The sequence below is a fragment of the Ambystoma mexicanum genome, chromosome 7q (assembly GCF_040938575.1).
Source record: "Ambystoma mexicanum isolate Mex_15411 chromosome 7q, UKY_AmexF1_1, whole genome shotgun sequence".
Taxonomy (NCBI): domain Eukaryota; kingdom Metazoa; phylum Chordata; class Amphibia; order Caudata; family Ambystomatidae; genus Ambystoma; species Ambystoma mexicanum.
Genome location: NC_090941.1, coordinates 805,718,108 through 805,736,181, shown reverse-complemented (window position 1 = coordinate 805,736,181; position 18,074 = coordinate 805,718,108). Strand labels below are relative to the sequence as shown.

At 44.1% G+C, this 18,074-nt stretch overlaps 1 protein-coding gene across 1 annotated transcript in view; it reads right to left on the bottom strand.

The window, feature by feature from the left end:
* TRPC6 (transient receptor potential cation channel subfamily C member 6) overlaps window positions 1-13,784 on the bottom strand; it is a 1,461,060-nt gene extending 1,447,276 nt beyond the window's left edge. The window contains exon 1 of the mRNA XM_069639093.1: window positions 13,537-13,784. Coding sequence (XP_069495194.1) covers window positions 13,537-13,667 — 131 coding nt within the window. The 5' untranslated portion in view covers window positions 13,668-13,784. The remainder of the gene's footprint in view (window positions 1-13,536) is intronic.
* Window positions 13,785-18,074: the final 4,290 nt, after the last annotated feature.

Sequence of the window (18,074 nt, the reverse complement as noted above, 5' to 3'; positions counted from 1 at the left end):
TCCTCTAGAATGTGGCCTTCTGGCTTAGCTATGAAAGCCTGCAAGTGCTTTGATGTAATATAATTGCTTTAAAAACACCCACAATTAAATAAATAAATCTATGTGAGACTGCGAAACATGCCTTTGATAAGCGTACAAATTACAAACATGTCATGTGCATGACATATTTATATATTTAGCACGATGGGCCTGGTTCACAGAAACATTTTATAATTTGCGCAATCCGGCAGGGAAACGGTCTGTGAATCAGGCCCTATTGTTCCGATTCATGGATGTGTTTGCACGGTTCAAAGTGACTTTGCAGTGCAGATTCAAACCCAGATACATGGAACTGTGCACATGATATGCTGAATTGATTACATTTTTTCCTTCACTTTATAGACGTTAGATTTTGAGATGTTATAATGACATTTTGTGTATTGTTCTTTTTGAAATGTGAATAAATCTTTTTTTTTTATGACTTTGCAAGGCAAAAATACACTTTGGACAGTTCCATGAGTCGGCAGTGGAAAGTCATTTTTCAGCAGTGAAAAGTCACTTTGAACCGTGCAAAAAATTCCATGAATCGTGCTCTACATGTTACCAATATATGGGGGCCTGAATTACAAAGCATTTTTCAGTGGGATTTTGCCATTTACCAAATAGTTTGGCAGCAAAATGGTGACTCCATGGTTAAGGATAGAACACTTTACAAAAGAAAATGGGGGAACATTTTCCTTTGTAACTTTTAACCTTATTGATCAAAGATCTCTAAATTACCCATAAGAAAGTTGCCGTCATGGTGACATTGGTTCTTCATATCATACTGCGCCTGGCTCCACGTAAACACCGGGGGATTACGATCCGGGTGTTCCTGGAAGTCAGGCGCCAGAAAAAGGACTCAATGGGAATTGGGATGACACATGACAGAAGCACCGGCACTGTTAATAAAAGGGCTGGTGCTTCCCGCAGACTCGGTTTGTGCCAGTCCGGTAACAATGGTGCTGGTAGGCTTACCGGCATTGTTGTTACCGGACTGGCAGGCTCGTAATGAGGCCCTATTTGTCGCTTTAACCATTGCTCATCTGTTGCCAGTCTGAGCAGTGGCACTGGGCACTTGCCAGGACTTTCCTAAGAAGCGTGAAGACAGCGTGAAAGTGATTATAGAGGCTGCACTGACTGGCACATTCTTTCTTATGGATGGCTGGTGTAAAATGCCTTCCGGAGGTTTCCTCAAAGCTGCATCATTTTCATGTAAAATGTGTTTGGCATTCTTTCTTTTTCTTTTATTGTTTTAGCTGAAATAAATCAGCTTTTTAATGTATTTCACAAAAAAACTTGATAAAAAAGGTACGTATTGCCACACCAAACCTCAATGTTACATTATTATAAATATAAAACAAACAAACAAACCAACCTCACATTACATGGTTCGCAGAAGAGGGCTCCAAATAATAACAGAAAATAACATAAGATAAAATGTCATAAGATAACATAACATTGGCTTGATTTAGTTGCAATCTAATTTCAAAGCCTTTAACAAATTAACAATAGATATCTGTATACAAACATTTGCTGCACGTAGTAAGTATGACCATCGTAGGTCAATATCTGGGGAACCTATGGTGATACAATGACGCCCAAAATAAGTCGTTCTTACTCCGACCAGTGCCGGACAACATGATATCAGATGTTCAAAAGATGCCTCAGAATTTTGATTCAAACAGAATCGACAAAATTTCATATGGCTAGGTATCAGTTTACGCCTGACCTGGATCTGTCTTGTGGGCCAAAGGTCAAAGCACAATCTGAGAATAGCCAGACCGCATTTCAGAAGATGGAAATATCAAAAAATAGGGTTCCGTAGTCTTCACACGTTTAGGATGGAATCTCTGCACACAATTATGTCTATATTGTAAGCATTGGGTTAGAGTAGCAATTCAATCACAACAATATATCATGCCTTTTGCCTTATCAGGATTCGAAATTAATGTGTCAATAGAGACATTCGAATTTGCAAGAATTGTATAGACTTCCTTCATTCATTCTGAAGCCGAGCAAGCTGTTGTGAGTGCGGCAAAAGATGCACTGTACAGCTTGAAAGTGCCAGGCCCACTTAAGAGATGCTTTTCCGCACTTCCCAACTGGTTTTTAGTTTGGATTGAAGTGGGGGGAACACTGATTTATTCTCACTGCTGGTAAGAGTGCTTAGTGGGGTGGACACGCATTGGCGAGACCAATGTGTGCAATGTGCATCGGAGGCTACACACTGCTGAGAAATCTTCCACAGCCAACATATCTGCAGCCTATGCCGTGCAAGCGACATATCTGCAGCTTCCACGCAGCAAACACGTGTGCCCTATTAGCTTTGCACCAGCAGCAAATAGATTGTAATCAGAGGTTGAAGTGAGCAGGAACTGATGGGAATTGAGCTCCACTACTCTTTTATAGCAATGTTCACAGTTCCAGAACTCGTTTTGCAGTGAAAGAGTACCTCTAAATTGATTTGCCTGGGCCCTTGAAAGCAATCAATTCACTTGGGCTCCTGCTGGACTAGTAAACAGCAAACGAACGTGTGAGACCGTCTTAAGAGCTGCTTTGTAGATCCTATCACAGTGTGGTGGGAACTGCATACAGGCTTGCTATGATCAATAAGACACATTATGGGAAGTATGATTTATGTGTGCATAAGCACATATTTATTATAATATGCATGAATGTTGTGATTATTAAAGCCTTGGGCGGAAGCTTGAATTCCAAAACACATAGCATTGTTCTTGTATGGCTGTATCTTTATGGTATTAGTTTGTGTTCCCTTCCCATTTGTTGAGGACCCAAAGGTGCATACAAATATAATGTATGTGAACACCACTACCCCTGAAAGAGTTTGGAGGCTTTTTCAGTATCTGGCAGAGCTGGTTCAAAGGAAGCATGGCCCATTTCATAAAACTACAATGAGACATTAAAAAGTCTGAGTTTCTCGCCCCCCCCCCACAAACAATTTGGTTATTTTGTAAATCACAACGTTAACTGTTCACTTGAACCTGTCTACATCGGAAGATTGTGGAACTAATGTATGTACAAAATATATACTGCAATAATATGGTTGATAATGAAATCAAATTTTAATGTTCAGCCCAAGTGCATTTCTGGAATTTTGAGACTTTTCAGGTGAAAACTCTCCAAAAGCCCACATAAACGTTATATATTAACTGAAATGTGTTTTAACAGAACAGTGCAAAATTAAACGCTATCCAAGAGAACCCGTTTCCGCTACCCCCTGCCCCATTTGCTGTCCATAGCACCTGCTTGGCCATCTATTCGCACCACGTTTTATCATATGTTACACCATCAACCTGCGCCACCGTCTTCAACCTCCATGGGTCATAGTCCCACTTTTTCGTTTTGGCTCTTGGGTATCGCAACACGACACTAGCAGGCCGATTCATGGAATGAGTGTGTTATATCTATTGGCATTAAAGTGTAGATCAAGGAAAGATGGATAAGAAGAATGATACTCATCCTGTGGATTTGGTTTGGCTACAGCAAATATCGGCAATGTTGGAATGGGGATTTCCCAGCATAACCAAATGGATCCGCTCCATCATGAAGGATTGAACACAAAAGGCTATTTCTTTGTCCTAACACAGCGTGCAGTAGCAGAATCGATTGTTGTTTTTGTGTTCATTTTTTCCATCATGCCTCATATCTCATGTGTATGAAGGGCAGTTGTTAAGACACAGGCTGCATTTAGTCTGAAGAAATGGCTTCAGGGGTAAGCATTGGCAAAGCCAAAAATGTTGGCTCATGTCTAAGCACAGGATAGGAATTTGCTAAGAACTCCCACTGTATGCCCTGAGATTCAGACTATTTGCCAGCTATTGCACATATGATGTCTGCAAATGTTGCATTACAATGTTGCGGGTATGTGGCCTTTTGATGGAAATACATTGATATGATGTTGGTGCCTGGGCAAATGATTACGGTGCCAGCTACATGATGAAAAAAGCCTGCCATGTCAAGTTCCTTATGATAGTGATATCTGGGCAGAATCATGTCAATACCCCAGCAATGTACTAGTGTACAAGGACCCAACAGTAAGAGTAGACGCATAACTGGGGATTGCTTTATTGTCAGGAATTTAAGCTATTTGCAGAATTTGTTGACAATTATTTCAGAGAAATTAAGGGATTCTTAACGCACCTGGGTACCATTCACTTGACTACAATGTGTCCAGTAAATCTGATCCAAATGACTGTCTTACCAAAAGGTTTGCATTCGTTTAGGGATTTGCCTATTTGCTTAACACAAAGACAACTATCAATATTAAATGGAAGTCTTTCACTTACAAATATTCCGTTTTATAATTGGACGTCGCTGTTAGAAATATGTGAAGGGTTTGTTTTTGTGGGGGCATTAGAATGAAGGCAATTGTATTGCTTCGCAGCATAGGTTGTGTACACGGGGGCACTACATATGGGGATCCAATGTATTTCAAGACGGTTCCGGCTAAAGAGTCCACAACGATGTTCAGAATTGGGCTCAGATCAGATGTGCAGAATGTTGACAATACCCCAATAACACTCTGAATCTACATCATGCTTTAATCCCGGGCTCCCAGAAATGTTTTCCGTTGGGGGCAGGGCACCTAAACTCTGGACTGAGTCTTCATTGCAACGGCTGGGGAGCATTCATGATACAGCAAGAATATGACTTACCTATAAACAGTGATGAGATACATATGGGCTCCCTATCAAGTTATTTCATAACAACATTCAAATGTGAAATGTTTTTAGTAGAAAATCCATTACTGTCCCTCTTGAGATATGGGGATATGACGTGTAAAAGTAAAATAAAGGAAGAGGGGTTGTTTCTACAATGGCGTTTTAGATGTAATTGTTTAAGGACTGTGAGCAAAGTGTATTAGGACGGGAATACATATTTCCCGGTTGGTTTCGATAACTCTCCGGCTTTATGTTTAGGTATGGCACTTTAAACATATAGTGCTTCTCTTCATGCACTTGCACATCATTCATGTTATATGTAATTGCTATTGTACCCCCTCCAGGGTTGAACTGGCTATCTTAATTCCTAGAATGTATGCCCTTATTGTGGGTTGGCAGGAGCCGCTCTCATGCATTTGCTCTTATCTTTGTCTTAAACTTCAGTGCTATTTGGGTTTTCTTATGGGAGAAGCTGGGGTAGCATCTGAGAACAGGATAAAGGTTTTAAAGCAACATTGACTGTTCTCTGTATCTTATTTAAACCAATCACGGTGGCACGCTTAATTGTGGCGTTGGGAACTTAGCCTGTCTCCATCAGTGTTGTGTTACAATGTAGAGACTTTATCAAATTATTATTTTGAGACATGTCTTTTTACAATGAGAAGACAGATTACTAAATTTAATATAATTTAGGAAGCATTTAAGGATTTTGTGTAAGGGGATGACGGGAATGCTAGTTGTACTGCCTTTCCTTGGTGTATTTGTTTACTAACTTAATTATTCATGTACATTTTTTGATTTGCTGATTGGATTAACTGCCATGAACATGTGAAAGTGTATATTATATTACATAAACATTGTCATACAGATGTCAATTATGTTTTTTGTATTCAACCCCTGTTGTTAAATGGAGCAGTTTTTTTGTTTTTTTTTATTTATTTTTTCTCACTGCCCAACAAAAAGGAAAACATAAAGAAATGTCTGGACAGTGATGGCACCCATAAGATGGCAACGGCTGACATATGGTGTAGGCACATGGTCATATAAAGGCAAGCTTTGGTGAATGCCTGTAGAAGATCCGGAACTATTGGCTTTGTCAATGCTGGTTTACGACCTCTTTTTTGCAATACCATCCCAGGTGCTTCTGTTCCCAATGGAAATACGGCTGTTCCTGCATCCCTGTACACACTCCTCTGTCTCGGTGAGAGATGCATGACAGTCTGTTTGCAAACACATACATAATGTCACTGTAAGTGGGCTCTGGCTTGGAGAGGGCAGGCGAGAGCGTGAGAGACACCTACTCCTCAAAGACAGGTATTGATCGCTTACGGTCCTGAGGCCGGTGGCAAAGCTCATTCAGAACCCTCGCGCCTGGCTCCCAGTCGCTTTGAATTATTTACACCGATTGGCCGAACACTAAATGCAGGGACGGGTAGAGTTTGGACATGGATCAGCAACAATTTAAAGTAGCCTATTCCCGAATGTGATCTCTGTGAAAGACACCCTAGGGCAGGGACCTATAGTCAGCCAACCCTGAGGAGCAGAGGTCTGAAAATGAGATTTGCAGGATGTCTTTTGTTAACAGCTCACCGCTGTGTTACTTTGAAGAACGTGTCACCTCCTTCTCAAGGATGTGTTCATGTTTTGACAAGCAACTTGTTAAAACTTTTATTCTCCATGGTAACTGTGAGTCACGTCTCCTCCACATTGCAGAGCTGTGGCTGCACTGCGTTTGCCTGTGATCTGGTTTAACTAACGCATGGCCACGGCAGAGGGTGGGTGTGCTATCCACATCTACTGGCATGCACCACATTACAATGTAGCAGTCATGCCGCGTCAAAAAACAAATGCACATACCCTGGGAGTATTTGGCTGGCGCATGGCTCAAACATAATGCGAGAAACAGAGCTGGCAAATTGCTTTCAATGCAAAGGATGCAGGGTCTAATCATTACACAAGACTAATTATAACCCTTGGAATATGTATTAGGCATTCTCATTGGATACTCTGCAGGTGCTGTGAACTAGCAAAGCTTGCAGAGTGTTCTGAATGCCGCATTCCACGACTAATGGCACCAAAGAGAGCATCTCCAGCCAATGTCATGTGAAGGGCCAGGTGGATTATTTCTATGAACAGGCCTGTGCATAGATAACCACAGCCGATCCTATCTCACCGTCCAGGTGAATTTAAATATTATCAAAGAAAGTGGAAATTACCCCCATGAAGTAGAGAACGCTAACCTGTGTGTTATGTAGGACTATAAAGACAATACTTGCACCATGACTGCCCTTTTCACTCTTTTCTTTCATATGAAAGAGTGACGCAGGTCACAAAGCCTTTTTAGAGCCCTCGTTCGGCCTTTAACAGATCTTTGGGACTGTGATCTTCTTAAATATCCTCGCTGCACTCTGGCCTTTAACTCAGTCTTCTGGGCCAGTAATACTTGGTGCAACCCTTGTGCCAGCTCAGTGTAAGATCAACATACCGACATTTAATTAAAGATAACATGCTTATAATTCTCCGGTTCTGGCTTCACAGGTGGTCGGTTATATTAGAACATTGTATTTGTGACATCACAACTAGTTGATCGTATAGTAACATCTCGATTCACAAGGTCAGGGAAGACCCATTGCAAATAGGGGAAGCTCATTAGAGAAAGTTGCTACTCTTTTTAGGCTGCATGCAGGGCTGATTTCCCCCCAAAAATGCAGCCTCAAGATGCCTACTGATCACTTTAAAAAGGATACTAACCACCATCACATTAGCAACATATAAAATAGTGTACCCACATCAGTACCTTGTAAGGGTAAATTGCCTCAGAGTTCTGTGCTTGTATGAAACACCCATTTCCATCACCTGCCTACATTTGAAAATCAAAAACCCTGAGATGTATGCCCCGCCCATAGCCACACAAGACTCTACCCAGTTGCTCAAGGCTCCACCCATTTGACCCGCCCACATGTTAACAGAATTAAAACATTAGGTTGAATATATGTGCTAATTAAATCAAATAAACCAACTAAAATGTTGCAGTCATTTTGTCAGTGGCATCGCTTACAGTTTTTCTGCTCGGTTCTCTGCCAGTAGATTTTACTTTTTAATAGCCTGCATGCTGATGAACACTGAATTTCATAAGGCCATGGACACTTACTGCACTGTGGTGGCACCTCCGCAATAAATTGCACATACTTGCAACATTAGCACTGCCTTCAATAAGCACTTGTTCACAGAGGACGAGCACATGCCTAAAACACCATTTCTAATCAAACCCCCCATAAAAACAACCATCATGTTTTAGGAAATGTAAATATGCCAATCTCTGGGACAAGAACAACTAAGATGTCAGTGTTTCCGGACGACTTGTGAACGCCAACAAAATGAGTTGACACTTGTGTTTTGTGAAAAATAATAATTTGTTGGCCTCGTTACAACCGAGCCTGCACAGTTTTGACTTACCTTGGCAAAAGCCTTCAACCAGCTCATTCAAGCCGTGTTGGCCTGATCTGAAAGCCTGCCTGGAGGAAGCTGTAGTCTGATGACGTGCCGTAGCATTAGAACCCTGCAAGGCAAGAAATGGTCCAATATTGGGAAGCTCGGAGCCCAAATGCACGCCATTACTGGGTACCGGTCACGACTCCACCGAATTGGCTACCAGCAACGGTCATTTGTAGACACTCGGATGGAGGCATGGGCGTAGCAACAGCAACCCTGGGCCTGCGGATAAAAACCAGGACACTCCACACTCCTCCCGAGGACCTGGAAAAGAGTGCAAAAACCCATAGTCTCCGGTCCAAACCAGAGGTTAGGCAGGTATTACCTGCATTGCGTTTATCTGTGACTTAGATATTTGTATTTATTTATTTATTTGGTATTTATAATGCACCTATACAGCAAAAGGTGTTTCAAGGCGCAACAAGACAGGGGGGGGGGGTCCTAATAGGTCTTGTCTCATTTGAATCATGCAAGTGCAGTAAAAAGAAATGCAGAGGAGTGGGAAGGAGGAAGGAAGTTACGGTCAGAGGGGAATGCGCTGATGCAAAAGAGGGAAAGGAAGTGCAGGTCAGAGCAGATAGCGCACAAGTGATGGGGGGAAGGAAGAAGGAGGAAGGAGGGAAGTGGCCCCTGGGCTAGGCGTGTGATAAGGGAAGGCCAAGAAGACAAGTGCCAGGGGAAGACAGAGAGTAGTGGGGAATGAGGGTCTACATGCTAAGTACGAAAACAGGGCTCAATGGGCTAAGAATCCGAAGGAAACAGTCAGCCAGTCAATGCGGCAAAGGGGGACATTAGCAAGGAGGGGGAGAAGAAAGGAGGAAGAGAAAAGGAGGATCTTGAGAAGCTTCCAGAACTTAAGGAGATCCGGCTCAAGTCTGAGAGGGGCAGGGAGGCCATTCCATAGGGAGGCTCCTGCGTAAGAGACAGATATACCCCCCACTCTCTACTTGGGGTCCCACTGGGAAGGATCTCAGAGCCTCATTACAAGTAAGGCGGTAAGTGGTAAAATTGGCTGTAAAACATTTACCACCAGCTTTACCACTCTGCCATACTACGGGATTGTCCCTGGAGTGGGAGATGTACATCTAGCCAAATGCTGGAGGTAAATCCTCCCACCTACTGCCAATAAATCAGCAAAATCATCGGAATCACCTCGGCAGAAATACTGCCACAGCATTTCCGGCATAAAAATCCCCATTGAGTCCTCTGGACTAAAAAAAGTGAGATTTACACCGCCACTTTTAATCCGGCAGCATTTCCACTGGAGCAAGTGGTGCTAATAGTAATTCAGTTGGGCAGTATTCCAGCAGATTTACTGCCGGAATACCGCCCAACTCGTAATGAGGCCCTCAGTCTTACTGGCATTAAGGCAGAGATCATTAGCAGCACACCATGCCTGAATGGCAGTGAAACAATCAAAAAGGAGTGAGGATGAATTCGAAACAGTGGAAGGAAGCTAGGAGGAGAGCTGTGTGTCGTCTGCAAAACATTGGAAGTGAGGAGAGAAGGCAGAGATCAAATGGGGAAGTGAGGAGAGAAGGCAGAGATCATATGGGCTAAAGGGGCAAAGTAGATGTTGAAGAGCCACGATGAGAGTATAGATCCCTGAGGGATGCCGCAGGTCGAGAGTGAGATGGAGGACAGAAAAGGGCCCAGTTGAACCTGGGATGGTCGGTCAGACACAAAGGAGGTCAACTAGTCCAGTGTCAGGTCAGAGATGCCAAGGGTGTCACAGAGACGATTTATGAGGGTGACATGATTCACCATATCAAAGGCAGAGGAAAGGTCAAGATGGATGGGAACGGTAGCAGAGTTGGAATTGAGATTTGACAGCAAGTCTTCATGGGTCTTCAGGAGGGCAGTTTCCATGCCTCTGGCTGCTCTGAAGCCAGACTGGTGGAAGTGGAGACAACCAACAGGTGTATCAGCTGGGAGATGACCAGCTTCTCCAAGAGTTTGCCCATGAAGGAGGTAATGGCGATAGGGCGGTAGTTAGCCGGGCAGGAGGGGTCGGCAGAGGCTTTTTTAGGAGAGGGTGCACAATGAAGTGCTTGAGGATTAGTGGGAAGGAGCCAGTAGCAAAGGAGTGACTGCAGGCGGGAAAATGTTTCTCTAGTGAAGCGGGTTCAGTCAAATCCTCTGCTGATTTCACGCTATGGGCAGAGTGGAATTCCCAGCATTCCACCTGGTGTTTTTGCTGTGGCCAGCACCTGGGTCACAAACATACTGACCACTCAGAAGGCTGAAATGGTTTGTGCACTCTGCTTGGCTACAATAATGGTACTTTCAGCCAATCAGAGCACATATGGAAAATTCCAGTCTTCTAATTGGCTGTAATATTTGCACACCCAATGCCTATGCAACATTCTCCCTCTTGGGTTGGGTGGATGTCTGCCTAAACTGGGAGGCCGATGGTTAAAAAATAAAATATAAAAAAATAACGAATTGTAGGCAGAACATCTGTAGGGTGAATTGTTCTTCCAGTTCAACATTCGAGTTCCGTGGTGCGGAATTTCACTTATGCCTATTTATAATATTCTAATACTGGTCACTTGGGATAGGTTATTCTGCAGAGGGCATGGCTGAGACCTCACATGCTTGCTTTACTTTCGCATGGGCTGGCAGTCGCTGCTCTCCCGACACACCATTTCCCCTGAATGCGCTTACTCTAAAGCGCTAATCTGGCATCTCCGTGACACTAATTACGAGACGGGGGAGGCTGATGGAAATTAATGCATATACCACAGAGTGAATTTCCGAAGGGTTCGCGCATGTGAGCGCGTGCCGGCACTCACCCGGCCTGCTTAAGCCGTATGACCATCCTGCATCATTCCTCAGCTGCGGCGCACTCTCTCTCACACACACAGGAACAGTTCGTTAAGTCGTGCGCTCAATTGCAAAGCGTTCATAAGCTCCGAAGATGACTTGAATGCTCCTGGAATTCAGAAGCATCTGATGCGCGACCTTATTCCAGCCTTATATGGTGCATCTGCCTGGAGCCCCGTGGAGGCCTGAAAACACTGCCTCTGCTCTCCGAGAGGATGGCCTGTCGAGCACGCCATCAAGAGAGGCTTTGCATTTTACGCGGGGGAAATGCATGACACGGCGGGGAGAGTGTATACAAACACACTCGAGGGAAGTGTGCGCTGTAATGCGCCATGCTCAGTGCGCGCGACGAGCCACCGATTCCGCTGTTCGTGTCTAGGGCTATAGCCATTCCTATGACAGCTGTTCGCGTCTAGGGTTAGAGCCCATCCTATGACAGCTGTTGGCGTCTAGTGGCATTTCGGTGCTAAAGCACATCATATAACATCAGGGGAAGCTTTGAAGTTGCATAGCGGTGTATCACGCCGCAATTATCAGTGTATACACCGGCCTAGCGTTGGCAGGAAGTGGCGCTGCAATTAGCCCGCGCTAGAAGCGACAGAATGTTTGCATGCATCAGCATAATGAAATCATACTGGGAAGGAACAGGTGCAGTTTAATCATTCACCGATAATTGCTGTCGATAGATGACTATTCATAAATCGTAGAGTAAACAAGGTGATCGGTTACACAATTCAGTGGGAGGAACGGCTGCCAGACGAGAATATAGGATGTTACTATGCCAGGGAGACTCTGCCTTTCATCCTTGTGAGGCTGATAAAAGGAGTATGTTGACGTTTGATGATAATAATACCCACCATTCTGGCGCCTAGCGACAATTCAGTGTGTAGTCATCATCATTATCATCATCAACAGTAATAATCCGGAGGGAGGATAGCGCAGAGGCAACGCATTTGTCTTGGAAGCAAGAGTGGCAAAGGTTCCAATCCAGGGAAAGCTCTTAGCGGCTCGTCTCTAGTATTAAGCATGTTAGTAAAGATGAACTAACAATAGTCATGATAATAAAACTATTAGCAGTGAAAAAGCCACAGACTGGAATATGTAGCTTTGCACACACGTGAGCACGTATATGGGAATCACTTATCAAGAACCGTAAATGCATTGTGACAACCCATCCATGCAGCCGCATTCGCTCTGGAGAACGTGTGACGCAGAGCAGCTGCTTCCCAGTGGAAAGTGCGGGGCTGTGCTCGCGGCACCCACTTCCTGCCCGCCGTACAAGTCACGTGAAAGTAATCTTACAGGGGTCTGGGGACTATTAGCAGCCCAACTATTCGAGGCCTCTTAGCAGGGTCATGCTGGGTGCTACAACTGGCCCTCGGATAACAATGGAAAAGTGTTCCCCAGTCCATTTGCAAATGGTGATGTGTTGCTTTCGTAACCGACTGTTTGAGTAATACCCAAGGGGAAATAGTTTTGACAAAACGTGGTGTAAAAATAGCATTATAAAAAAGATGTGTTCAGTATCACTTATGGAAAGTACAAGCCTCACAGTGAATTAATTTAGCAGAGTGTCTTGGACAAAAAAACGGGCCCAGATTGGTTAAAAAAAACCTGGCCACTTTGACCAAAACACACACACTTGCATGTTGGGACAGCGCTTCTGGAATTGCCCTATTGCTATTTAGTCTTGGCTTTGGGACTGACCCTTCGTCGTATAATACTGCCCGCTTATGTGAATGACGCACCGGAAACCATAACTCATACTGTCAAAATGGCACCGTGAGAATTCAGGCACTTGTTGACATTGTTGGTACATTGATCCAGTCATCACAACTCGGGTAACACGTACAATGTTTGAGTTGCATTCAATACTTCTTTTCTTTTCATGTTTGAGGAGTTGATTCCCAATCATAGTTCTATAGGTTTTGTAGTCCATTTACAAATCTTTTTTGCTCATCAACTTTACATATATGTGTCATCGCTGGTTGCTATTTTGGGGGGTGGGGCGGAGTGTGGAGAGGTGGCACACTGTCAACACCCTTTTATTTTTGGCTTCAGACCAGTGCAGGTGGGAGGAGCCACCAGGGAGGAGCCATCAATAACCGATTAGGTAGATTTGCACTTACAATGCAGTGCACATCTCCCAAAAGCGTGTGGACGCCAGAGCCTGTTTTGGTTCAGCTCTCACCTTCGCTACAACCCGGTTTTCTGAAGTATTTTATACCGTTGATTTTTATACCTCAACATGCGCGGTGACGGTCCGTCAATCAGCGTTCAACGGTGTACGCTGGTAAACACCACCACAGTGATGAGAAACATCCCAAAACTGCAGAATCCATCCACCAGAATGTCAGCATTACAGGGATGTGTATTAGTGCCCGTTTTTGTTGGCAACGGTAGTTTCCATGTTCATTTATACGAGTGTGACACAGTGTGATATAGCATGAGCACACCAGACGTATGCATTTCACTCCAGGGCATCACCAACACATGTAAAAGGGAGCGTACTCACGGGGAGTGGTATCCATATGGATGGAGAGAGTGGTCCACGGCAGCCTCCAGCAGATAGTCCTGGCTCTCGTTTCTTATGACAGTCAGGGGGCAGTTATTGTTGCGGGCGCCACAGGGCTGCGTTCGGTTCATGGTGGCTCGGCTCCTCCACGGCGCGCTCTTCCCAGGGATAGTGAGTGCAGCGGAGGGAGGGAGTCCTTCGGCGTGGCAGCTCGCAGGAACGCACCAGGATGCTTCCCTGCAGAAAACTCCAGCTGGAAAGCGCTCGCACCCAGGCCGCTCCTGATTGGCCACGGGCCACTCGGCTCCGATTGGCCAACTTTAATCCCCCCTGCCCACGTTGTTTTGCTCTCACTGTCAGTGCGCGTGGAGGCCGCTGAAGGAATACAGATGACAGCCGGATCCCGCGCATGCAAAGCCTCACAAACTGCTGAGCAGCGTCACACCTTCACGCGGGCACCAAGAGGGCTTTTAAAAAAATAATTTAGTTGAGGAATGTTCTTACAAATCATTTAGATGCTGTCTTTCCTCACCTTCTCTGTGGACTTGCACGCATTGATGCCGCTGGTTCCAAGTGAGGGGCGCAGTATTAGGTGGATGCTGACAAGCCGTTCATTGTGACTTGCCTGCCCCCTTTGCTGTGTCACATTTTGAAGTTACACTACTTACCGTGTCGACGTGTTTTCAGAGCTCCATTTCCTGGCATTATACATGGAGAGAGAAGCAGGATCCCATTTACTTCATTTACATTTAGTTTTCTATTAGGTGACACAGAAAGTGTTGCCTATAAGCCACAACTATAGTCACAGGAAGCAAAGAAAGGAGAACAATCAGACGTGACTAGCGACGCATACCCAATGGATATTGTTAGGTTATTTAACCACCTATTGCCTGCCCGTGGCAATGCGCGTCGCTACGATCATTTCTGCCCACGACCTGCCCCTCTACACCTGAAACACATTCCCCTGGAGTATTTATGAGTCTAGTTCTGCTCTTTCATAGTGGTCTTAACAAAAGGTAATGTCTTAATTTCAGCTATAACCCATCTCCTTATGTAATACAACTGTCTTAACAAAGTGTGACTTCAGCTGTTTGATGTAAATTGCATCTGTTCCTTTCTCTGAATTCCTGTTAAAAATAAGAATTGGCAACGGCAAACTTTTCCACTTTTGTATAGGTATTAGGCGTTAGCCAGGCACTGCCATAATATGCTACGGCACTATCACCATTTGCCAGGTGGTGTCATTTTATAGGCAGATATTACCATTATGGCAGTGCATGCAAAATGTGGTTGCCATGCCTACACAAAAGCAAAACTGTTGGCTTTGCCAATGGCGTGTTTACTATGTACTTTACATACGGTTCGACATGTTAGGAGACGCTGTCATACATTACTATTGACGCAGTACCAGTTACACTATGAATGAACATGCTTCAATACATTTTTAGGGCCTGATTCATGGAAAAGTGTGCATCTATCCCACAAGGGTCACGTGCTAAGAAGTACACTCTGCGAATTTGCGTGCAGAATAAAAAATGTGCGTTACGCGCATTCATGGAATTGTTTGCCCAAAGTTATCACGTACGCAAGTAGCGTCCAGAAGTACCCCAACACGCCCACACGCAAAGTGAAAACAGCCACCTTAGCGTGCTCCCCCGGGCGTGAATAGATGCACCCTTCAAACAGTGCATGGGGTCCGCCACAAGCAGGCCTACATCTCGGGGACCCTGCACAGGGTCCCCCGTAATTGTTACCGGCACCCGGAAAACATGCCTGTGATACTTCATAACTCAGGTAAAACTCAGGAAATCTGTGTGCGAACCACCATAAACCATTCCTGCACCCTGCTACACTGCATACGTGCATCCCTAAGTTAGACAGGAACCCCAGCTGCGTACATTCACCCCGAAATCCGACATCCAATCTTACCTCTGCACAGTGAATCCTATGATCAAGTGACTTTACGCCTGCCTTCGGGTGGCGGATAGTATGAGGGCTTTGCCTGGCCATTTTCTAGAGGTTGCATGGTCGGATCCATGAATAAGTATCATTCTGAGCAATAGTGGGAGTGCAATGGACTGCCTCCGGGCCGTCCCTCGTAACTCCCACATTTTCCCTTGTTCTTCCTTATTTTCCAAGTTCCGCCCCTTCTCTGCGGAAGCCACGCTTACGCTCTGCATGGTGTCTCACGCAAGGCACTAGGCCGCTCACAGAGACGTGCCAACCCTGTGCCAAGTCCCTTCAAAGTACCAAAAAGGGCCACGCAGTCGATTCCATGAATCAACAAATGGGATTTTGCAGGCAGTTTGGCGCGAAAACTCCCTATTTTCCACACAGATAATTCCATGAATCAGGTCCAAAGTATTTTGATTAGAAACTAGAGGGCATACTCATCAAACATGTATTTAAGCAAGTTATTACATGCATTTGCGCATCTCATGATGTGCGCACATGAATGTTGTACGATATTCAAAAAGGGCATTTGAATGAGCACACCAGCACACCAGTGGATGCTGGGAGTGTGTCATACATTAATGTTGAGATCATGCTCCCAACACTAATGCTTGCAAAGGTTCTGGATAGCACATATTTGTATGTACTTATGACCACCCCATTGAAATGCTCAGGTCATCTTTGAGAAAATGGTGACCTGCACATTTTGCAAACAAGTGCAGACAAAAAAGGCACATCATCTGCACTTTTTTGTATGCTGTGGGATATATTGACCCACTCAACAGGATTTCAGCACATCACCAAACTGCATTTGCGCAAGAAACAACAATATGGCTGCGCTGGCTCCTGTGCGCACCAGGACCTCAAAACTGCGTTTTTGCAGAAACACAAAAAGATGGCTGGCCAGTCCTGCCAAGTCCACTTCAGGCGGGATGGAACAAGGGGACACACTGAAGGAGCTTGCCAGTATGTTCTGAAACATTTAAATGGAATCAAGTGAAAAGGCAGCACTGCTTTGCTGAAAAACCAAAATTCCCCTTCAAAATGAAACTTTTTCACCCTTGCAAAATGCTTCTTTGTTGCTAATTCCGTCTGTTCTCTCTTAAACCACTGTGATTAAAAAGGCCCTGCCATGCCGTGTATATTTCATTGTGCCTCAGAAAAAAACAGGCAAAATTCCTGAATGACAGGCCCTGTCAAAATCAACTCTGAAAGAAATCAACAAGGAACTTCACTTTTTACTCGCACGGGAACAAGTTTTTATTTCTTCCCAAATGTATCCAAAGCTCAGCAAATTCAAAGAGAGTGTAACTCTCTGAGCCAGGTCAGTTTCAATATATCTGTGCTTCAGATAAAACTCCTGCTTTCAAGAAAATGACTTTGGCTGCAAAGGAAGTGTGGGAATCTGATGGAGCTGCCAAACCGCATTTAAAGAAAGAAATGCTAGCTTTCACCACACATTAAAAATGGGCTTTTGCAAAATAAAGAAAACAAATGGCCTGTTTAAAAGGAAATTGTTGAATGAAAGCTTTCCTTATTTAGCAATGTGAAGGCTTGTGTTGTTGGTGGTAAAACACACATAGGCTACTTTATTTCACAGGTGTGTTTTAATCCAGGACCCAAAATACGAAATTTAAGTTTTTAAAACACATGTGCTGAATTTGCAAGCTCCCAAAAACCAGTTATTCCAGGTGGCAGAGCCCAAAACAACCCCCTAAGGAAAGGAGCCACACCGTAAACTCTCAGCAGATACTAACACCTGAATGATAATTGCTAGGTTGGAAAGAAACTTGTCTAAACCAGCCCACGGACAATGGGACTCCAAGGGCAAGGAATTTTAAAGTGTGAAGGGGCAATAAAACCTGCAATCAAGCTGAGAAACCCCCCACCTTGCTTTGAAGGAAATGACAGTTGGCAGCAGTTGAAGGAAGGAAAAAAAAATCACCCAGTGACAAAGGACTGCCATTTGTTTCCAAAGACTATTTCATAAATAAACTTTAAAGACTTTTATCTCTGCAGCAAGACTTTGTAAAAATGTAGAATTTTCGCAGTGTAAAAGTGCATTTTTGGGCTTTCTTTTAAGACTTGGTAGAGTTAATTGACACCTTGGGGACAGAAATGGCAAAATATGGTGGATTCCAAGAAAAGTATCCATATTGCAAATGCACATTTTTGTACATACATCCTTTATGATAATTGACACCTATGTATAAATATATAGAATTTTGAGTACTATAAATCCCATTGAAAAGCACAAAAAACTGCTAAAAGGGTGAAACAAGTTCTCACGGACTGGAGGATTGGGCTGCAATGTCCTGCATAAAATATGTAATCTGTGTATATAGTGTGTTAAGAGATTGCAATTGTATAAATGTATGTTTGTGGCAAAATCGGATTTTAGTTAAGGTAACTCTGGGAGGTTTTTGGACATTGTAAAACTCACACCATGAATCTGATAGCATTTTCCTGAAATCCAACCAGCTGAGAGCAAGGCAGAGACTATCACCCTTGTCCAATCCCGTTGTTAGAGGCATGTTTAGTTCAGCCTGCCACAGCCATCTACTATGATGATGTCACTTTGCGTT